General features: G+C 42.7%; 1 protein-coding gene across 1 annotated transcript in view; it reads right to left on the bottom strand.

Moving 5' to 3' along the window:
• The window catches only part of LOC126334646 (ATP-binding cassette sub-family C member 4-like), a 283425-nt gene that overhangs the window by 103205 nt on the left and 161184 nt on the right, over positions 1 to 19036 (bottom strand). The window contains exon 5 of the mRNA XM_049997091.1: positions 9891 to 10031. Within this exon, the coding sequence (XP_049853048.1) occupies positions 9891 to 10031 (141 nt within the window). The remainder of the gene's footprint in view (positions 1 to 9890; positions 10032 to 19036) is intronic.

Genomic DNA, 19036 nt, shown 5'->3' with positions numbered 1-19036 from the left:
AGAGTTTGTTCTTTCGTATTACTACTGTCTCTTCTCACTGTCACTGTCTCCCTTTTGCTCTGTCTTCCGCCCAAAAGCTCATTCCTTCCTTCCTGTTGCTGTTGTCTCTTCCTCGTTGTCATTGTCATATACCCTTTATCTCATTGTCACTGTCTCTCACCCATGTGCACTTTCTCTTTCTCCTTTTCCTTCCCTCCACCTCCCCCTCCTCCTAGCACTATCCCCTTTACTTTTTTCCTAGCGCTGTTCTGTCACCATGTTCCACTGCCACTGTGTCCCTCTCTTTCTCTCATACTGGCTTTCTCTCCTTTGCTCTTTCTGTATTACAATTGCCTGCAGCTCGTGGTCTTGCCGTAACGTTCTCGCTTCCCGAGCGCGGATTTGATTCCCTGCGGGGTCAGGTATTTTCACCTGCCTCGAGATGACTGGGTGTTGTTACGTCGTCTTCGTCATCATCATTTATTCCCATTACGGTTGGAGGAAGGCAACGGCAAACCACCTCCATTAGGACCTTGCGTAATATGGCGGTGCGGGCCTTCCGCATCGTTATCCTACGCTCTGTAAAGAAGCATGGGACTTTATTTCCATGTTACAATTCCTGTCTTCCAGTATTTATTAATTTTCTGCCTCTTTGCCATGGTCACAGACTCCTTCTCACTCAGCATAAAAAAGGGGTAATGTGTTCGCATGCCAAAATTATTAGGAACAATTTTAAAGGTGCTGAGGAAGATAGAATGAGGCAGCTGGTACCCCATTTTTCAGTCAGAGTCTTTTAAATAAACAGGAATATAATAGCATTTTTGTGCTCCGCCAGGAGCATTTTTCCGCTCATTCCCTTCTTTTCCCTGCTGCTGCAGGGCACGTAAGTCACATTACATGAAAAGAATACACTGATCAATAAAATTTAGAAAGTTTACTCATGCGAAATTGTAACAAGGCAGAACTTATTTTACACCTCAGACCGGATTTTACGCCATAATATTGCTTGTGCTTCAGTACTAAAAGATGTTGCTCCCAGATAATAACGGAGACACTTTACAACATATTTCTCCGTGCTACGTCACTTTATAAACTACGTTTTCTCCTCACACCGGATTTTACGTGTACAAGTAGGGTAACTTTGAACCTCTGTATCTCGGAAACGGATAAAGATATGAATAAAATTTTCAAGGTTGTTCGAGATCGGGATCTTAGGACTATTTCGTAAAAATTACAGCCATCTGCTGTTCATAGCCGTCTCGGGACCGGCGGCTGGGTTTTGGTAGCCAAAAAAACATGTTTTTGTGGTGTTTGTCGATAACGGATAAATATTTTTGAAAACGGGGAGATGGATCGTCTACATAAATGCCTAAAGAATATACCGTTAAAACTTGAGTAATTTTCTGCGGTTATTTATTATTTAAATGTCGCCGCATTTTACGTACAGAAATAGGGTAACTTTGAACTTCTGTATCTTCTAAACGGACAAAGATATCAAGCAAATTTTCAAGACTGTTCGAGATCGGGATCTTAAGAATGTATCGTAAGCCTTCCAACGATTTCAGCGATTTGGAATCCTCAGCAGGGGGTTTTGGTCCGAGAATACCAAATTTCAGGCATTACCTCTGACCACGGACAACGCCCTGGTCGACGGCCTTCCGTTAACGACGGAGAGCGTAAGCGTTTGCGTAGAGTTGTTAGACAAGCAACATTGCGCGAAATAACAGCAGAAATGAATGTGGACATACGACGTTAAGCAGACGTCCGACACGAGTACCTTTGCTAGTAGCACGGCATCGCCTGCAGCGCCTCTCGTGGACTGGTTAGATGAATCCCGATTTCAATTGGTATGAGGTGGTGGTAGTGCTTGAGTGTGGCGCAGACCCAATGAAGCCATAGACCTAAGTTGTTAACAAAACACTGCGTAAGCTGGTGGTGGTTCATTAATGGTGTTGATTGTGTTAACATGTAATGGAGTGGGTACTCTAGTCCAACTGAACCGATCACTGACTGGAAATGTTTATATTTGGCTACTCTTAGACAGTTTGCAATATTCGCGGACTTCATTTTTATGGATGAAAATGCGCAATGTCACCGGGACACAATTGTTCGTAACTAGTTAGAAGAACGTTCTGGACAATTCGAGCGAATAATTTGCTCATTCAGAATCCCAGCTACCTTTTATGGGAAATAATCGAGAGGTCAGCTCGTGCACAAAATCTTGCATCGGCTATTGAAGCAGCACGGCTGAGTATTTCTGCAGGGGCTTTTTGAGTCCATGCCACGTAGAGTTGCTGCACCACGCCGCGTGAAAGGGGACCGACACGATATTAGTAGGTATGGTTCAAATGGCTTTGAGCACTATGGGACTTAACATCTATGATCATCCGTCCCCTAGAACTTAGAACTACTTAAACCTAACTAACCTAAGGACATCACACAACACCCAGCCATCACGAGGCAGAGAAAATTCCTGACCCAGCCGGAAAACGAACCCGGGGACCCGGGCGCTGGATATTAGTAAGTATCTCATGACTTTTGTCATCTCAGTGTATGTAAAAAAAAAAATGCATTTGTAAACTGAGATTGTTCTCTGCTTCGCGGGATGTTCTAGGATGACTCGATTTAAAGGCCGTTGATGACGAAAGGGAGAATTCGCATTCCCGTCCGATACCAAGTTCTCACCATATAACCGGAGGATTCAGGATCGGCGACCACCTCATTGATTGAGTCAGTTGTAATGGTGTGTATGAAAATGGCCTTGTACGGTTTGCGCTCTGCGCTGTGCAGCGGAATGCTACAGGTGGATGCCTGAGAACGAGAACTGCTCTTGCTGGTGACAGCCCGTTGCGCTCGACCGCGTAATACATCGCAGAGCCAGGAGCCGCAGCAGCAGGCTGGCAGATGGAAAGCGGGCTCTCCGCCGCTTCCGGAATGTTACCTCAACGAGGCGCCTCCAGCCTTCCAGGAACGGAGAACTGGCAGCGCCACCTCTCACGCGCCTTGCATCTAAATCAACTCCACATTGTGCGAGCACGCTGATGCTGAACTGTAGTTCGAACCGGGGTTGCCATATCACTGCATACCAGTATAAGGGAGCCATCTAATTTTACGAGGCCTTATTTGAATTACTCTGTGATTGACTCAGATTTATATATTTTTCTTCATTACGAGATCTTCCATAATAAACCACGCAATGCTCTAAAAATTCAATTTGGAACACAGACATGACGCTCTAACTACCGTAAAGTCACGTACAAATACTACTTGTGTGACACTGGATTCGTTGAGAGTATCTGTGCAACTTACGTTGACTCGGCCTTGCCTTGCTTTTCTTTCTTGCTTACTTGAGCCTCAATGTATCGCTTGTTAATGTAAAGATTCAATCTTCTGTATATGTCTTGTTCGTCTTGCAGATTTTTTTGCCCAGTATGATTAGTGTTTTAGTGCCGATCAGGCCAAGATGGTGCCACGTTAGCATCACACTCTTCTCCTTTGCGACAGCCCGGACGGCTACACTGAAACAGACCCATAGTACTAAAAATATCGTATTGTCGTAGATCTAATCCCATTCACACAGTCTTAGAACTGACCGCATTCACGCAAGACGTTGATCTGACCTTTCGAAAGTCCTTGTTGAGTCTTTGACGTAAACTGATATGTCACCCATCTGTATTCAGCAGTGCTTTGGAGTCAGACTTCCAAAGAAATCCATCGTTAGCATAGTCACCTTCTTGAAGCGATTACCAAGTATAAATTCCTGTAGCAACATGCAGCAAGAGCATTCTTGATTACAGCTTGGAAGATACGGGAAAGATATCGTTTGCTCCAGACATTAATGATATTGATTCGACATTCTGGCAGCATCGCTTTGAACCCCTCTCGATTCTCGATAGTTTGTCTAATTTAACCTTATTCGTATTACAAAATTGGTTTTCTGCGTTACCAATCTGGCTTCTGCTTCTCCTAAGTTTGCGTAATTCTCAGAACCTAATTTCATATCGTGTTAACAATTAAATCTAGCTGTCCTTTTCCAAGTACGTTTCATGAACACGGAATAACGTCACTTCGTAATTTGACCATTTTAAAAATTTCACGTTTGTATGTGTACAGTCGCCTACTATTATCCAAAATAGATCAATCGCTAAAACTTTAACATAAACCTTTTTTTTTATATATATAATGTATTTCAAGCCGTATAAATAGCAATGATAACTGGAATACTCTCTTCAAAATTCTGAAGGTAGGAGGAGTAAAATACAGAGAGCGATAGGTTATTTAAAACTTGTACAGAAACTAGACGGAAATTATAAGAGTCCAGGAGCAGAATGGGAAGCAGCAGTTGAAAAGGGAGTGAGATAGGGTTGTAGCCTATCTCTGTACATTGAGCAAGCAATAAAGAAAACCAATGAAAAATTTCGAGCAGAAATTAAAGTTTAGGGAGAAGAAATAAAGAGTTTGAAGTATGCCAATGACTCTGTAATTCTGTCAGAGACAGCAGGGAACTTGGAAGAGCAGTTGAACAGAATGGACAGTTCCTTTAAAGGAGAATACAAGATGAACATCAACAAAAGCAAAACAAGGATAATGGAATGTAGTCGAATTAAATCGGGTAACGACGAAGAATTAGATTAAGAAACTAGACACTTAAAGTAATAGGTCAGTTCAACTATTTGGGCAGCAAAATAACCTATGAGGCCAAAGTAAAGAAGATATAAAATGTAGACTAGCAATACCAAGAAAAGCGGTTCTGTAGAAGAGAAAATTCTTAACATCGACTATAGATATAAGTGTTAGGATGTGTTTTCTGAAAACAGTTTACAGAAGAAGAGAATACAAGCTTTTGCTGCTGCAGAAGAATGCTCAAGATTAGATGGGTAGATCACGTGACCAATGGGAAGGTACTGAAAAAAAATGAGGAGAAAATAAATTTGTGGCAAAACCTGACTAGAAGAAGAGATCGGTTGACAGGACACATCCTGAGACATCAAGGGATCACCAGTTTAGTACTGGTGGGAAGTGTGTTTGTGTGGGTGGGGGGGGGGGGGGGAGGGGGCGGTAAAAATCATAGAGACAGACCAAGAGATGAATACAGTAAGGTTGCAGCAATTATTCGCAGATGAAGAGCATTGGACGGGGTAGAGTAGCATGGAGAGCTGCATCACACAAGTCTTCGAATTGAAGACCACAACAACAACAAACTGCAGCGCCAACAATTTTTATAATACACGTGCTGGAAAGCTACAAAGTGAGTTATTATAACATGTAAATAGGCGAGTCACCGTCAACAGTCTTTAAAGAGTGATGTGTGGCGTTGGGTCAGGGGTGAGAAAACCTCTGGAGTGCCCTGTTTTAGCATCAATTCTCAAATTTGTGCTTATATTGAACCTGCTGTGTTCAACTTTCATTGTTCATCATTTACTCCGTTTTGCCGGATCGAATTAGCAAGCGCATTCTTATAGGCAACCCAACGAACATATTAGCAAAGCGTGCTGCTGTCGCGCCTTCCCGGACAATTTACGTCAACGAATCGCATGCTCGTATTGACGTTTGCTGCGTTAGAGACGGTGCCCATATTGAAGACCTGTGACGTTTTAAAAGCTTAGAGAGATGCCCTCTCTACTGACATGTTTTTGTGTTCTGTAGGTCTGGTAGACTTCACGCAGTCGTCTTCTGAAACCTCAGATGAATTTAGGAATAACCCTGTATGTTCTACACCTCTCTGTGTTGGAAAACGGAACGGCGGGAAATATTTGTTTCATGTATGTTACTTCTGACTACGACATTAATTAAAATAACCATACATTAATATCTTTCGATCTTAAATAAATTTTGCAGTGAATGCATAGCGTGTAGTGGAGCGATCACTCTGTTGTAGAAACAATTCAAAGGCCAAGATCGCTTAAATACTGTTTACTGGATAAACGGTTTCAACACACTAAAGGAGCCATCATCGGATCTGAATGTAGATTAACAGATTCGACGATGGCACCTTTAGTGTGTTGAAACCGCTTATCTAGTAAACAGTATTTAAGCGATCTTGGCTTTTGAATTATTCCTTATATAAATTGATGGTCAAAGATTTAAATGCAAATTCTGTAGCTCGAAAATTTTTCTCATAGTTCCCTTGCTAACATTGCAGTTGAGATGCGCGGCGGAAGGTGTAAAGTTTTGGAAGATTTGTTTTATCTCTGCACTGCTTATAATATCGTAGAAATTGTTGCATAATAATCTGTTTATCCGCAACGCCAATAGGATTTGTATTTTGTCCACTTTGCGTCGTCTTCTCTGCGGTAGACACTTGAATTCCACCCCAGTAGGCATAGTGTCGCTCCTCACGTAAATCGCAGGTCATTGGCTTACTCAAATTTAACATTTTTCTTACACGTTTCATCGACTTTGTCTGTGTGGAATACTCGTGTTTATTAGACCCCACCTTCAATTGAATTCTGTCCCTTAGAAAGGGCTCTGCGCCGGTTCAGAGCTAAAGAGAAGGTAAGCATATAGCACCTCCAAAATGGGCGTGCGTAGTTAAGTATAGGGGGAACCGACTGATCGTGTTGATTACTGTTGTATGTACTTGGTTAACTTCTTTTCAAAAATTCACTGTTAGACTTGAAAGCAGGAAAAGGCCATCGTATAAAAGTATGGATTACACTCTGAAGTATACAACCACGACTAAGAATGACCCTATCGTCGATGGTGGTGTCTTTGGAGAACGAGGCGGAAATCAACTGAAAGAGAACAGGTGAAGGAATCGACCTTGTACTTTTCAAAGGAACCATCCCAGCATTCGTCTTACATGATTGAAGGATACTGCAGAAAACGTAAATCCGGATGTCCAGGCGGAGATCTCTTCATCGCTACAGATTGGTTTATTATGAACATTCAAAGTTTGTGAAACCGTCATCTGTAGTAAGGAAAGAAATAAGCCGTTCCTATTGAAGGAATATGATATTTTATGTTGCGTGAAGCCATTGAGAATGGTACAGTTATCTTTAGAACTAAACAACAGGAGAACCACTAGATATGACCAACACTTAATGGGAACTGTAACGTCAGACCTTAGAGTTGAAATCGGAGGAGAGAGACAGTCTAAGACTAAAACACACGGAGAGGGAAGCGGAGAGCAATCGCGTACCTCAGCTACGTAACTGGAATTACGTAGCAACGGCGAAGACGATGGCAGTTCCAGGGAGAGCTCCGAGCGCCTACAAATGAATGGATGAACAACTCGACAAATGAGGTGCACGTGTTACGTGATGTATTCACCTCTCGGCCTCAACCTACCGCAAGTGTTAAGTATCAGATAATAACGGTCGGTGGCTGAGTAAAGCACTGGCGAGTAATGAGATTTATCCCACTGCAGTTCCCTGATGTTGCAGGCTACATTGTCTATATTTTTTTCCTTTTATTCCTTACGGCGTCGAGTTTTGATTTTCTTTTCACCACACTGAACTCACACTGCGAAGTCTATGTGGTAATGGGATCAGCACACTACACACCAAAGGAGACCATCCTATAAAAGTGTGACTTACATTTTGAAGTATACATCCACGCCTGCGAATGACCCAATGGCTATCTGCAACTCGGCTCAGTAAGGATGACTCCTATAAACAAATGAGCAGTTTAGTTCTACATGTGAGCGCTGTTATTGGTAATTACGGAGACTGAAGAAGAGGAGCTAGAAACTTCGTGCCAACACTTCTCGAATAACTTGACAGGAGCCACCAAGTGTTAGTGCCACTACTTCTAGAGTATTGTTACAGTGTTTGGAGTGATTATCAAGTAGGCATGACAACAGACGTCCAAAGAAATGGGAGAAATGCTGCTAAGATCGTAAGGCGTTGCTATAGCCCATACAAAAGTGTAACAGGGAACTTAAACGGGAATCATAGGAGGAAAGACAACGTAGTTCTCGCGAAATTTTGTTCGAAGAAGATACTGCCAGTAACAAATATCGATGGTAGGCAATTAAAACCTCGTGTAACTCCATTTGTCTCTGAAAACCTCGTAATTCCAGTAACCAGTAAATTCGTTATCAAAGAGAGATTTGAAAGTGCACGAATTTCTCTCATCTATCGATAACTAAGCTTCTGCTATAAAGTTGCACATGTAGCAACTTTATCTATATCATTTTATATTATTTTTAAGACCGCTTTTGCTTCTCCTGTAAAATTTAACAAAATGGAGTTACGAGGTTTTCGTTGCTTATCATCGATATCTCGTCCAGAAATCGTGTGAATAACGTAAGAGCGCTTACAGAGGCAGATAATCAATCATTTTCTCCTCGGCCGGTATATACGAACGAAATAGGAAAGCAAATCACTAACGTTTGTGTGATGTACCCTCCGCCATGCACTGCACAGTGACATGCGGATTTTTTATGTTGACTAGATACAGATTAACTATAGCCATCGACAGTGTTACATATTCTCATTGTACACTTTAACCTTTACATGACTCCCGGCATAAATCCTGAGGATTAAGTTCAGGTGACGTTGGACTTTAAGAGCCCTGCTCGACTCATCCATCTTTGACCACAATGTAGGAAGGAAGGAAGAATTTAATGTTGTGTCGACAGTGAGGTCATTAGGGACGGAACACCGTCTCAGACTGCGAAAGGAACCATCCCAGCATTTGCCTGGGGCAGTTTAGGGAAATCACGGAAACATCGATGGCAGGATATGGATTTGAACCGTCGTCCACCCTAATGCGGGTTCAGTGTGATAACCAATGCGCCACCTTGCTCGAGACCATATTGGCTCGTTACATCAACAGCAAAATGTGCCGGTGCCCCATCGTGCTTCCACTTCACAACCTTGGGCCATGGGTGAATTATGAGAACAACTGTATAATGACTTCATCGAAAAGTTTACATTTTAAATCCGTTTTTATTAACTAGAACGATATTTCTTCCCGAAGTCAGTGTCGGTTCTTTGGTTGGTTGGTTTGTGGGGGTTAAAGGGACCAAACTGCTACGGTCATCGGTCCCTGTCGGCTCTTGATCACACACTACACTTGTCTCGCAAACGACTCATTTGAAGACCCATGATTACTGGAACGCATTTCCTTGTATTACTGTATATTTGCACTCCTGTCGCTTCTCGCTATTAGTTATGATTACCCTAAATCACTGCATAATGGCTCTGAGCGCTATGGGACTTAACTTCTGAGGTCATCAGTCCCCTAGAACTTAGAACTACTTAAACCTAACTAACCTAAGGACATCACACACATCCATGCCGGAGGCAGGATTCGAACCTGCAACCGTAGCGGTCGCGCGGTTCCAGACTGTACCTAATGTAATCCCATAACATTATGAAGAGCAAACAGGTATTCATTCGTCCGAAGGCTGTTGGTAGACTGTCTCACAATCGCGCTCATTCGCTCGCGCGATATAGTGTGCCTGCCAAATGGTATATGAATTTGCAAAAGGCAATCGATTACAGAATTCTGAAGTTACGTGAGAATCTGTAAAACTGTCACATGAACCAGTAATAAAAAATCTGAACTCGTTCTGTGATGTATGTTGTGAATTCAGTAGCCGGCCAAGGTGGCCGAGCGGTTCTAGGCGCTACAGTCTGGAACCACGGAACCGCTGCGGTCGTAGATTCGAATCCTGCCTCGGGCATGGATGTGTGTAATGTCCTTAGATTGGTTAGGTTTAAGTAGTTCTAAGGTCTAGGGGACTGATGACCTCAGAAGTTAAGTCCCGTGGTGCTCAGATCCATTTGAACCATTTGAATTCAGTAAAGCGTTGTATGCCATTTAGAGTTAGTGGCAGAAACGTATTGTCCATAAATACGCTGTAAGCAGAGACGCGCTCTCAAATCATGACCAGAAATAACTCATTACAACGACGCAACAACGCAGTATTTTGTCTACTACTGCGGCACTGAGCGACTTACCTGATGACGAGGCACTGGATGGCCAACATGACGCCGTAGACAGCGTACTGCAGCCAGAAGGCGCGGAAGATGGCGCTCAGCAGGCTCGGCTTCTTCCCCTTCCCTGCTTGCCTCGCCTTCGCGATCTCCTTCTTCCATGCTCTGCAAAAACACATAACATGATATATCCTGAAATAATAACAACCGTGCAGATCTCTTTTCTCTTGTTCTCTTACATATTTCCTCATGTTCTGTTTTACTTCTTTGCTTTAGTGAATTCTTTCGAAAGATAACAGTCTGTTACACAAGCCAGGCATAGTACTGTAAGTGATCAATTTATCGACTGTGGTTCCTTTCATATACTGATAGATACATGTAGTCTCACCAAAACATCATCTTTTAGTGTGGAAAAAATAAATTATTAAAATAACTTAGGGAATACAGACGGGTAACATTGTCGACAACAGCGGATATTTCGAGCTACAAATGCAGCAAAAGAGAGGTCTGAAACGAAATTTAAATCCTCCATCGGCAGAACTGCGGGGTCGAGACTCATAATACGGCGCATGCAGAAAGCCAACACGAACATCTAGCGCCTCACACCGTCAAACATAACGAACTATTGACAGGTGATGGCCAAACAAATCGCTGAGTTAAGAAAAAATCTACGGATATGTCACTCTGGCCCCTATAATGACTGGACCAGAGGTTGGATTCTTCCTACATCTCGGCCAGGGAGCCTGAAGATGGCGTAATTTAGCGCTGAAATTGGCTGCTCAAATAAAATTACTGGAAATTTAGACGGCTGAGGGTTTTTTGATTCTACGTTTTATACTGAACAGCCGAGGCCCCGCAACCATCAGCATAAATATGGACTTACAGAACAGTTTGACGATGTTTCTTTGATGTTAACAGCGCTCTACAAAGGTATATATGTGAGCCATACCTAACAGTTCTGGGAGTATTTGTACGTGGCATAATATTTCAAGAGTGTAGACTAAAAATTCCACCGTGACTCGATAGCTTGGTGACTGCGAGATATAACGTCAAACTATAAATTTAAATTTCCGGTGTTCGATCAACAATGGCTTTCGTAATTTTGAAAAAAACTTAAATACACAGTCTTACGATTATTTTCTTTGTCAGCTGGCATAACGTCCACTTCTGGCTTTGCTCTGTGTATGCGAAAAACTCTTCCCTCTGTGCTGTATCTGTATACGGCAGAGCAACAGCTTTATTACGAACTATGTCCACGTGTTAGTTACAGCTTCCTAATAAGGAGCCCAGGTAAAGAGTAGCACCCAGTGATCGGTGTACCGTATGTCGTAGCAGGTTCTTCACCTTTGACAGAGGACCTAAACTTACCCATTATTATCCTAGGGAAGCACAATCTCCCCATTTCTCTTCGCTTTAAGTAATCACGTGAAGATTAATGACCGATGTCAGGGGTAAATATTGATTGGTGACAGCATAGCACAACAACAGACATATATGAATGTTTATACGCATATTTAGTATTACGTCTCCTATTATGCTGATGGAAAATAAAGACTGATGTCTGTCTAGATGTTTCCACACCGAGAGTTATCTCTTTATAAATGAAAACTCTCGTGTCTGTATTTTGTGGTGAAGGCTACTGGGCTGCGAATTTCAGGGAAACCGTTTTCGCTGTTTGACTGGTTTTGGCATGTGTAGTAAGAATTACGTAATCCCTTGAGGCGTAAGGACAGCTGCATCTACCTTGAACTCAAGTAGTACTGGCTTCTACGGCGGGGAATGGGAACCATAAATTACAACGGCCTCTTGAATGTAAAGCATCATGCAAAGCTCTTTCGTAATGAATTGCAATTCTGCGCAACGAGATGATAGCTGTGCTTGTTTGCTCGTTGACCTGCCGTTTTATGTTACACTAAACGGACGATAAACGGCGTGTTTTTTTAACCGGTTCTTTCTGGTGCGGTCACTTTGGCCACAATGTCTCCACATACAATGTGCTCTATACCCTGCTAGCTACCTCTGTTGGAAAATACCATGGATACTCACCATGGAACTCTTTGCTAAATCTCTACTGATGTACGTTACATGTTAAGATTGACTAACTTACTCCAACGTCTTCATAGTGATATTGTCCACATATGGGAGAAAGTGGAAAATATACCAAAAACTATATACGTTAGTCATTAGAACTATTCCTAATCAAGGTAACAATATTTCTGATTATACAATAGAGATTTTTTTATGCTCATAAGCAATTGGCGGTACAGTAGTGCTATTAGGGTTCAATCGAATTTGAGTTATTAAATAACTTGTTAATGTATCTAACAATGATACGCAAATACTCAATATTCCTTTATGGTTTTTTCGTGTAAATCAAGCAACGGATTTCCGCTTACATTGTCGTGCGTTATCAGCAGGGTTCGTCTCACGTATTTCATGTTATTTCTACCGGTTTCCTAATAGCAGATACTGTGTTAAACAAATCCGAAAAAATTCGCTTCGTTATACATATTCTACTGGTATATGATGGGAGGCTGTAGCCATGACGACTGATAGGTTTCGAAATATTAGTGCACCCAATTTTTTACAACAATTTACTCTCCCATTCCTCATATTTGGACTTAAATTTCGTTAATGGACATGTTATGCAATGCTAAATCTCTGTGATATTAGTGGAGTTACCCGACCGGATAGCCGTGTGCGGTAAAGCGCCCGATTCTGGAACGGGAAGATACGTCGGTCCTGAGTCGAATCCATAAGTGGAAAACAGAAAGAAAAGTAGTGAACACATGTGGACTGTGTCTGTAAACAGTTAAGGGTCTCGCGAAAACATGCTGGTCCAAGTGATTTGCCTGGATACATAGTGCAAAATCGAAAACAACGAGGATATAGGCTGCGGTTAGATAAACTGATTTCTGTACTCATCCTGAGAGTATATAACAGCACCGATGATAGTGGTCAGCAGAAGGTAAAAAATCATTGTGTATAAATAAGGGAGTTCCTGGAACTTGTCTGAAAGAGTGCATTCATGGAGCTTGGCCATCCGTACAGCAGGCGCTAATATAACGGGGAAAGTTTGCTCGGACATAGATGGTGACGTATGGAACACACGTTGTTAGTATCCCCACCAGGATAACAGCATTCAGGAATGTAATGTGTGCGCGCCTCATAAAGTATTCTCAGCCAGCTTTGCAGGCAAGGCCGAGGATGAGCCAACGGCTACGGAACGCGCTGACACGTGTGCAGTCACGTTTTCCAACCTGCCGTGCACGTGAGAACCTTATCTCACACCCCTTGCTTCTACAAGTCAGGTAACGAACTTACCGGTACAAATCTTACACTCTCGGTGCAGCATGCACCTTATTCTGTTCCAATATTGAGGAGCGCTGTTAGAGTTTCAAATTGTGTTTCATACATTTTAATCCTATATGCACGATCACCGGCAGGAGTTATCAAATTACTTGTTGTCGGGAGTTATGAGTCACCCTAACTCATGGTCGACGGACAGACAAGATGTTACCTCACAGTGGATGTTCATAAATATGTGACCGCATTGAGAAATTTGTGATAAATATAACTCTGTACGTTATCCAGTACGGTAGATGTTCGCCAGAAACGAAAGTAACTTCGGGGAACCTGGAAAAGCCTTAACAACTCTGTTAATGTTCTCACCATACGTAAGCAAAATATGAGGATCAGCACGCACATTCAGGCTGTTCGCAGACGATGCTGTTGTCGATAAGATAGTATTGTGGGTGCGTGATCGCAATAAAATACAGAACGACTTAGACAGTACCTGGTATACCGAATGACGTCTCTCTTCATGTGTGTATAGCTGCGAGATAATACCCACAACAAAGAGAAAACCCGATGGCACTCGATCGCATGTTCAACAGTAAACGTCTCGGGACTCCCATGTGGTTCATATATCTGGGGACAATAGTATGAAACGGAATGAAATGACACAAACACGGGAAGGCGAATGAAAGACCTGGATATGTTAGGAGTGTTCAGAAAGAGGAGGGGATGGAAGGGGGAGTTCAGGATACTGCACGTAAGGCACAAAGATCGGTTCTACAGTACTGCGCCGTGGTTTAGATTTCTTATGAAGTGGGCGCGACGACAAGCCTCGAACAAATTTAAACTCGCGCAGCTAGGTTCATGTCAGGTCGTACAGTCCATACTGAAGTGTGACAGATATACTCAGGGACCTGAAATAGGATTATTTGTTAGGTAATCGACTTCATTCTTGTGAAACCCTGAGCAATGATACTGAATACCCGTATATTTCGCAGAGGCAAACCACGGGACATACAAATTACACTCGCTAATAGGCTAGGGCTAATAAACTAGGCTATGCACTGTAGCTTGTGGACTACACATGGGGGTATATACTCGTGATAAGCCTATAGAGAGTGTGGCACCTCTGACATGCCACTGCCTCTACAACAGTGAAGTTGTAAGCTGTTCTGAAAACCAGTCCTTCACTTCGTCTCATCGATTCCTAAATTCGGTACTTGATTTTTAACCGACCTTAATGTCGGGCTTCATTTGCGGAATTTGCAAGCTTGTAAAGTTCATTTTTGGAAGTCCTGGCACTTCGACGTATACGTAGCAGATTAAAGGAGAGATCATCGATTTGTAGAAGTACTCGTAAAAGTCCTAGCGTTCGCCTGAAGTTAGGCTGCAGGTGGAAACATCAAGTTCGCAGAACGGTATTACAGGTAGTGTCATCCATCCCGCACAGTGTGAGCAGAACAGCAAACTTCTTAAAACCTCTACTATATTCAGCGGGTCAGGTTGTTCTTGCACTGAACTCAAAATTGTGAAGCCTAATAACAGTTAGGAATTATCAGGAAATGAGAAGTGAGTATCACAACCTACACCGACTAGTCGTTTGTACAAAGGACCTTGAAAGTTTGACATTCAGACTATTATGCGAAAACTGAGTGCTACCATCATCAGCATCAGTGTTCGCTCCATTATCATTACCGATGAAATGTACATGTTTCCAAAGTCGCCCATTATAATTTTATTATGGCCTGACACATCATGTTCTGGGTTAATTTTGTGCATTTCCAGAGGAACTCCTACGGCCAGACAAGAACTAGCAGAACTATTTGGGCATCAATTCGAGAACTTCGTGTACGTTGCTATTTAAGAATCTAGGAATTTCAGCACTATCATCCCAGAATGTATTGTATAGTTCATTATGGGATTTGTAGTTAATAGCATGAGATCGTATAAAAGGGCTGTAGAATATACTCAATTAGAAACCCACACAGAGAAAACATTTGTGACTGGATAACAATTCCCTAACTATTTTACACCGTGTTGTGTTGTTTCAGTAGCTTCAGTTTTCCATAGACATCCAGTAGTAATAAAAATATGAAGAATAAAATATTTTATAAAATCTAAGTTAAAAACTCTTGCGTGAAACATACTCCTTTATTCTGTACGAGCCGTAGATTACAGAATGTAATTGTAATGAGATATTTATAAATATATACTACGACAGTTCCCATGCTTTTTAGTCTGTCTGTATCTTTTATCATCTTTCTGTGAAGTGTATATGTTATAACTCGTGCCACGACCAAGCAGGTTTAGCATAGATGATCCTCTGGAACTCGAAAAAATAGAAAATGGACACAGTATTGATAAGTTAGTTCGACAAATATAATCGGAGACAGAAATAGCAGAGAATGACAGAAGTGTATACAATGATAGCAGGATCTAGTTTAGTTTAATGACCAACGTAAACATACCAAACTGATTATCGGTTTCAATTTACGCAACATATACCCTGTCTAAACAACATAAACGAACGCATTTTAACCCCTACTTACTGAACACCCGTATATTGCCCAGAGACAACCCATGGCATATACAAGTAAAGTTTGGAAGGTAGGAGACGAGGTACTGGCAGAAGTAAAGCTGTTAGGAGGGGCCGTGAGTCGTGCTTGGGTAGTAAAGTTTGGAAGATAGGAGACGAGGTACTAGCAGAAGTAAAGCTGTTAGGAGGGGCCGTGAGTCGTGCTTGGGTAGCTCAGTTGGTAGAGCACTTTCCCTCCAAAGGCATAGGTCCCGAGTTCGAGTCTCGGTCCGGCACACAGTTTTAATCTGCCAGGAAGTTTCATGGCATATACAGTTTACACTCGCTCCATTCGCTAATAGACCAGGGGAGAAGCCGGCTAGTATGGGAATTAAGTGCCCTCCGCCATGCACTGCACTGTAGCTTGAGGACTACACATACACTACGTGTTCAAAAGTATTCGGACACCCCCAAAAACATACGTTTTTCATATAAGATTCATTGCGCTTCCATATGAGCAACCTCAGTGGACATTAGACATCGTGAGTGAGCAGAATGGGGCGCTCCGCGGAACTCTTGGACTTCGAACGTGGTCAGGTGACTGGGTGTCACTTGGGTCATAGTTCTGTACGCGAGATTTCCGCACTCCTAAATATCCCTAGGTCCACTGTTTACGATCTGATAGTGAAGTGGAAACGTGAAGGAACACGTACAGCACAAAAGTGTACAGGTCGACCTCGTCTGTTGACTGACAGAGGCCGCCGGTAGTTGAAGAGGTTCGTAATGTGTAATAGGCAGACATCTGTCCAGATCATCACACAGGAATTCCAAACTGCATCAGCATCCACTGCAAGTACTATGACAGTTAGGCGGGAGGTGAGAAAACTTGGATTTCGTGATCGAGCGGCTGTTCATACGCCACACATCACGCCGGTAAATGTCAAAGGACGCCTCGCTTGGTGTAAGGAGCGTAAACATTGGACGATTGAACAGTGGCAAAACGTTGTGTGGAGTGACAAATCATGGTACACAATGTGGCGATTCGATGGCAGGGTGTGGATATGGCGAATGCACGGTGAACGTCATCTGCCAGTGTTTGTAGTCCAACAGTAACATTCGGAGGCGGCGGTGTTTTTTGGTGTGCTCGTGTTTTTCATGGAGGGCGCTTGCACCCCTTGTTGTTTTGCGTGCCACTATCACAGCGCAGGGCTACATTGATGTTTTAAGCACCTTCTTGCTTCCCACTGCTGAAGAGTATTTTGGGGGATGGCAATTGCATCTTTCAACACGATCGAGCATCTGTTCATAATGCACGGCCTGTGGCGGAGTTGTTACACGACAATCCCTGTAATGGACTGGCTTGCACAGAGTCCTGACCTGAGTCCTATAGAACACCTTTGGGATGTTTTGGAACGCCGGCTTCGTGCCAGGCCTCACCGACTGACATCCATACCTCTCCTCAGTGCAGCACTCCGTGAAGAACGAGCTGCCATTTCCCAAGAAACTTTCTAGCACCAGCCGCGCTCACCAACCCTGAGAGCAAAACTAATTTTTCTCCATTCCTAAACGCAGCATCGAAGGCTCGTTGGTCTCACTCATCAGCCCCAAACGCCCTCAGGAAAAAAGAAGGGAAAAAATATACCGTAAGATAAAATGTAGCTAGAGCGAGGTATAAGGTTATCACAATATTACTATTCTAACAACGTAGCTATGTATCAGTCCGTACATTGCTTCCAGAAAACACACCTTCATGAATTCCATGCACAATAAGTAGTATCGCTGAAATATTTGAAGGACACATGACGAAACGGAGCTACGTACTGTAGTTACTATGTAACTTTGGCCCAAGTCTGGCGTTAGCCACTATAACACAGAAATACAATGTACAACAGGCTAATGAGTGTAACAGAAACGTCAAAAACGTTAACTGTTATACATTCGATGAAAGACGTACATCTCGCGAGATGTTCAGCCCCTACGTAGAAATCACGCATATACAACGAGGCTGATTGTACAGAGAGCATGTTCCATGAATGGAACAGAAATAAACTTTAGTATATGGTTTTATGAAAAGTACTAATTGTCACGCACATCACTGCGATTTGCAGAGTAAAGCGGGAGAATGGGGTTCAGACCTAAGTCTGCCCTTCCCCATTTAGGTCTCCTGCGATTTCCTTGTAACAGTTCGGGTGATAGGTTGGATAGTTTTTTTGAAAATACCATGGCTCATGTTACTGCCACGTTCCTAATAACGTTTTCATCGACGAAACGTCAAGTGATAATTTTACATCCTTCAACTGTTGGAAGATAAGTCATATGAAAAAAATGCGAGAACGTAACTCCGAGTGGCAAATCAGAATGGAGAAATCAGAAAGCTTTCGAACATCTTTACGGATTCCGATAACTTCTTATTCGGATAATTTCTGTTGCTTGCAGTGTAACTGTCCTTTGAATGAACCGGAGGCTGCCGCTGGCGTTAAAATGTTGTATGTGTTGTCAGTGATAAAGCGCACACGGAAACAGGTATTAAAACTTACGTATGTTAAAAATGAATTCCGAAGACGTTCAAAGACGGATAATCTGGTACGAAAGCCTCGAATCCTTGGAATATGAGTGTTTATGAGTTAGACATACTGGTATAAGCAGGCATTGTGCTGTCAGTGGATGCGTCCAAATCTTTTAGTAGCAAATTATGAAGATGGCTAGTTTTTTTTTTCTTTTTTGTCAGAAACCGTCAACAATATCAATTAAACCCTCCGCCAGCCCTATTCTCAAGCTTGCCAGACCTCTAGAACTACCCAACTCCAGAAAATCAAGAGTTTAACGTTGTATAGTCTGAGAAATGACAAGCTACTATGTATAGGTACATCGAATTTTCGAAATTATAATATCTTATGTTCGATGCACCTCTCCCACGTCGTGCGTGTGGTTTGCCTGATTCAGGTCTTATTCTGTGAACGCAAAATGCACAGAAAAGCAGACGAACTTTCACAGCAGAGTAGCAGATGTGGTCTGAAGATCAAGAACATTTTTACTTGGTATTTCATTTAAATTGGGTATAATAAGATACTCTGTAGCTGAAATTTGTAGGGATACACAGTGCGAGGAGAAATCTGAGGACACAGTGGGGAAGACGCCCACGGCGCCCGCGTTCGGACTTGACGTAGTCTGATGTCAGACTGTTTGACCTTTCAAGGTGGCAAACAAAAGGCCTTCTTTTTTGCGTCGACGTGACAGGGGGAGAAGCCCACGGGCCTGGCTCCATAGGAAACAGGTTCCATGGGCGACACGTGGCAACGTTGCGACCTTCTTGCGGAGCCGCGCTGTCCAAGAAAATGACCGCCCGTTCGCCGGAGAG

The sequence above is a fragment of the Schistocerca gregaria genome, chromosome 2 (genome assembly GCF_023897955.1).
Source record: "Schistocerca gregaria isolate iqSchGreg1 chromosome 2, iqSchGreg1.2, whole genome shotgun sequence".
Classification (NCBI taxonomy): Eukaryota; Metazoa; Arthropoda; class Insecta; order Orthoptera; family Acrididae; genus Schistocerca; species Schistocerca gregaria.
The sequence above is the reverse complement of the archived record's forward strand: the minus strand, read 5'-3'. Positions and strand labels throughout refer to the sequence as shown.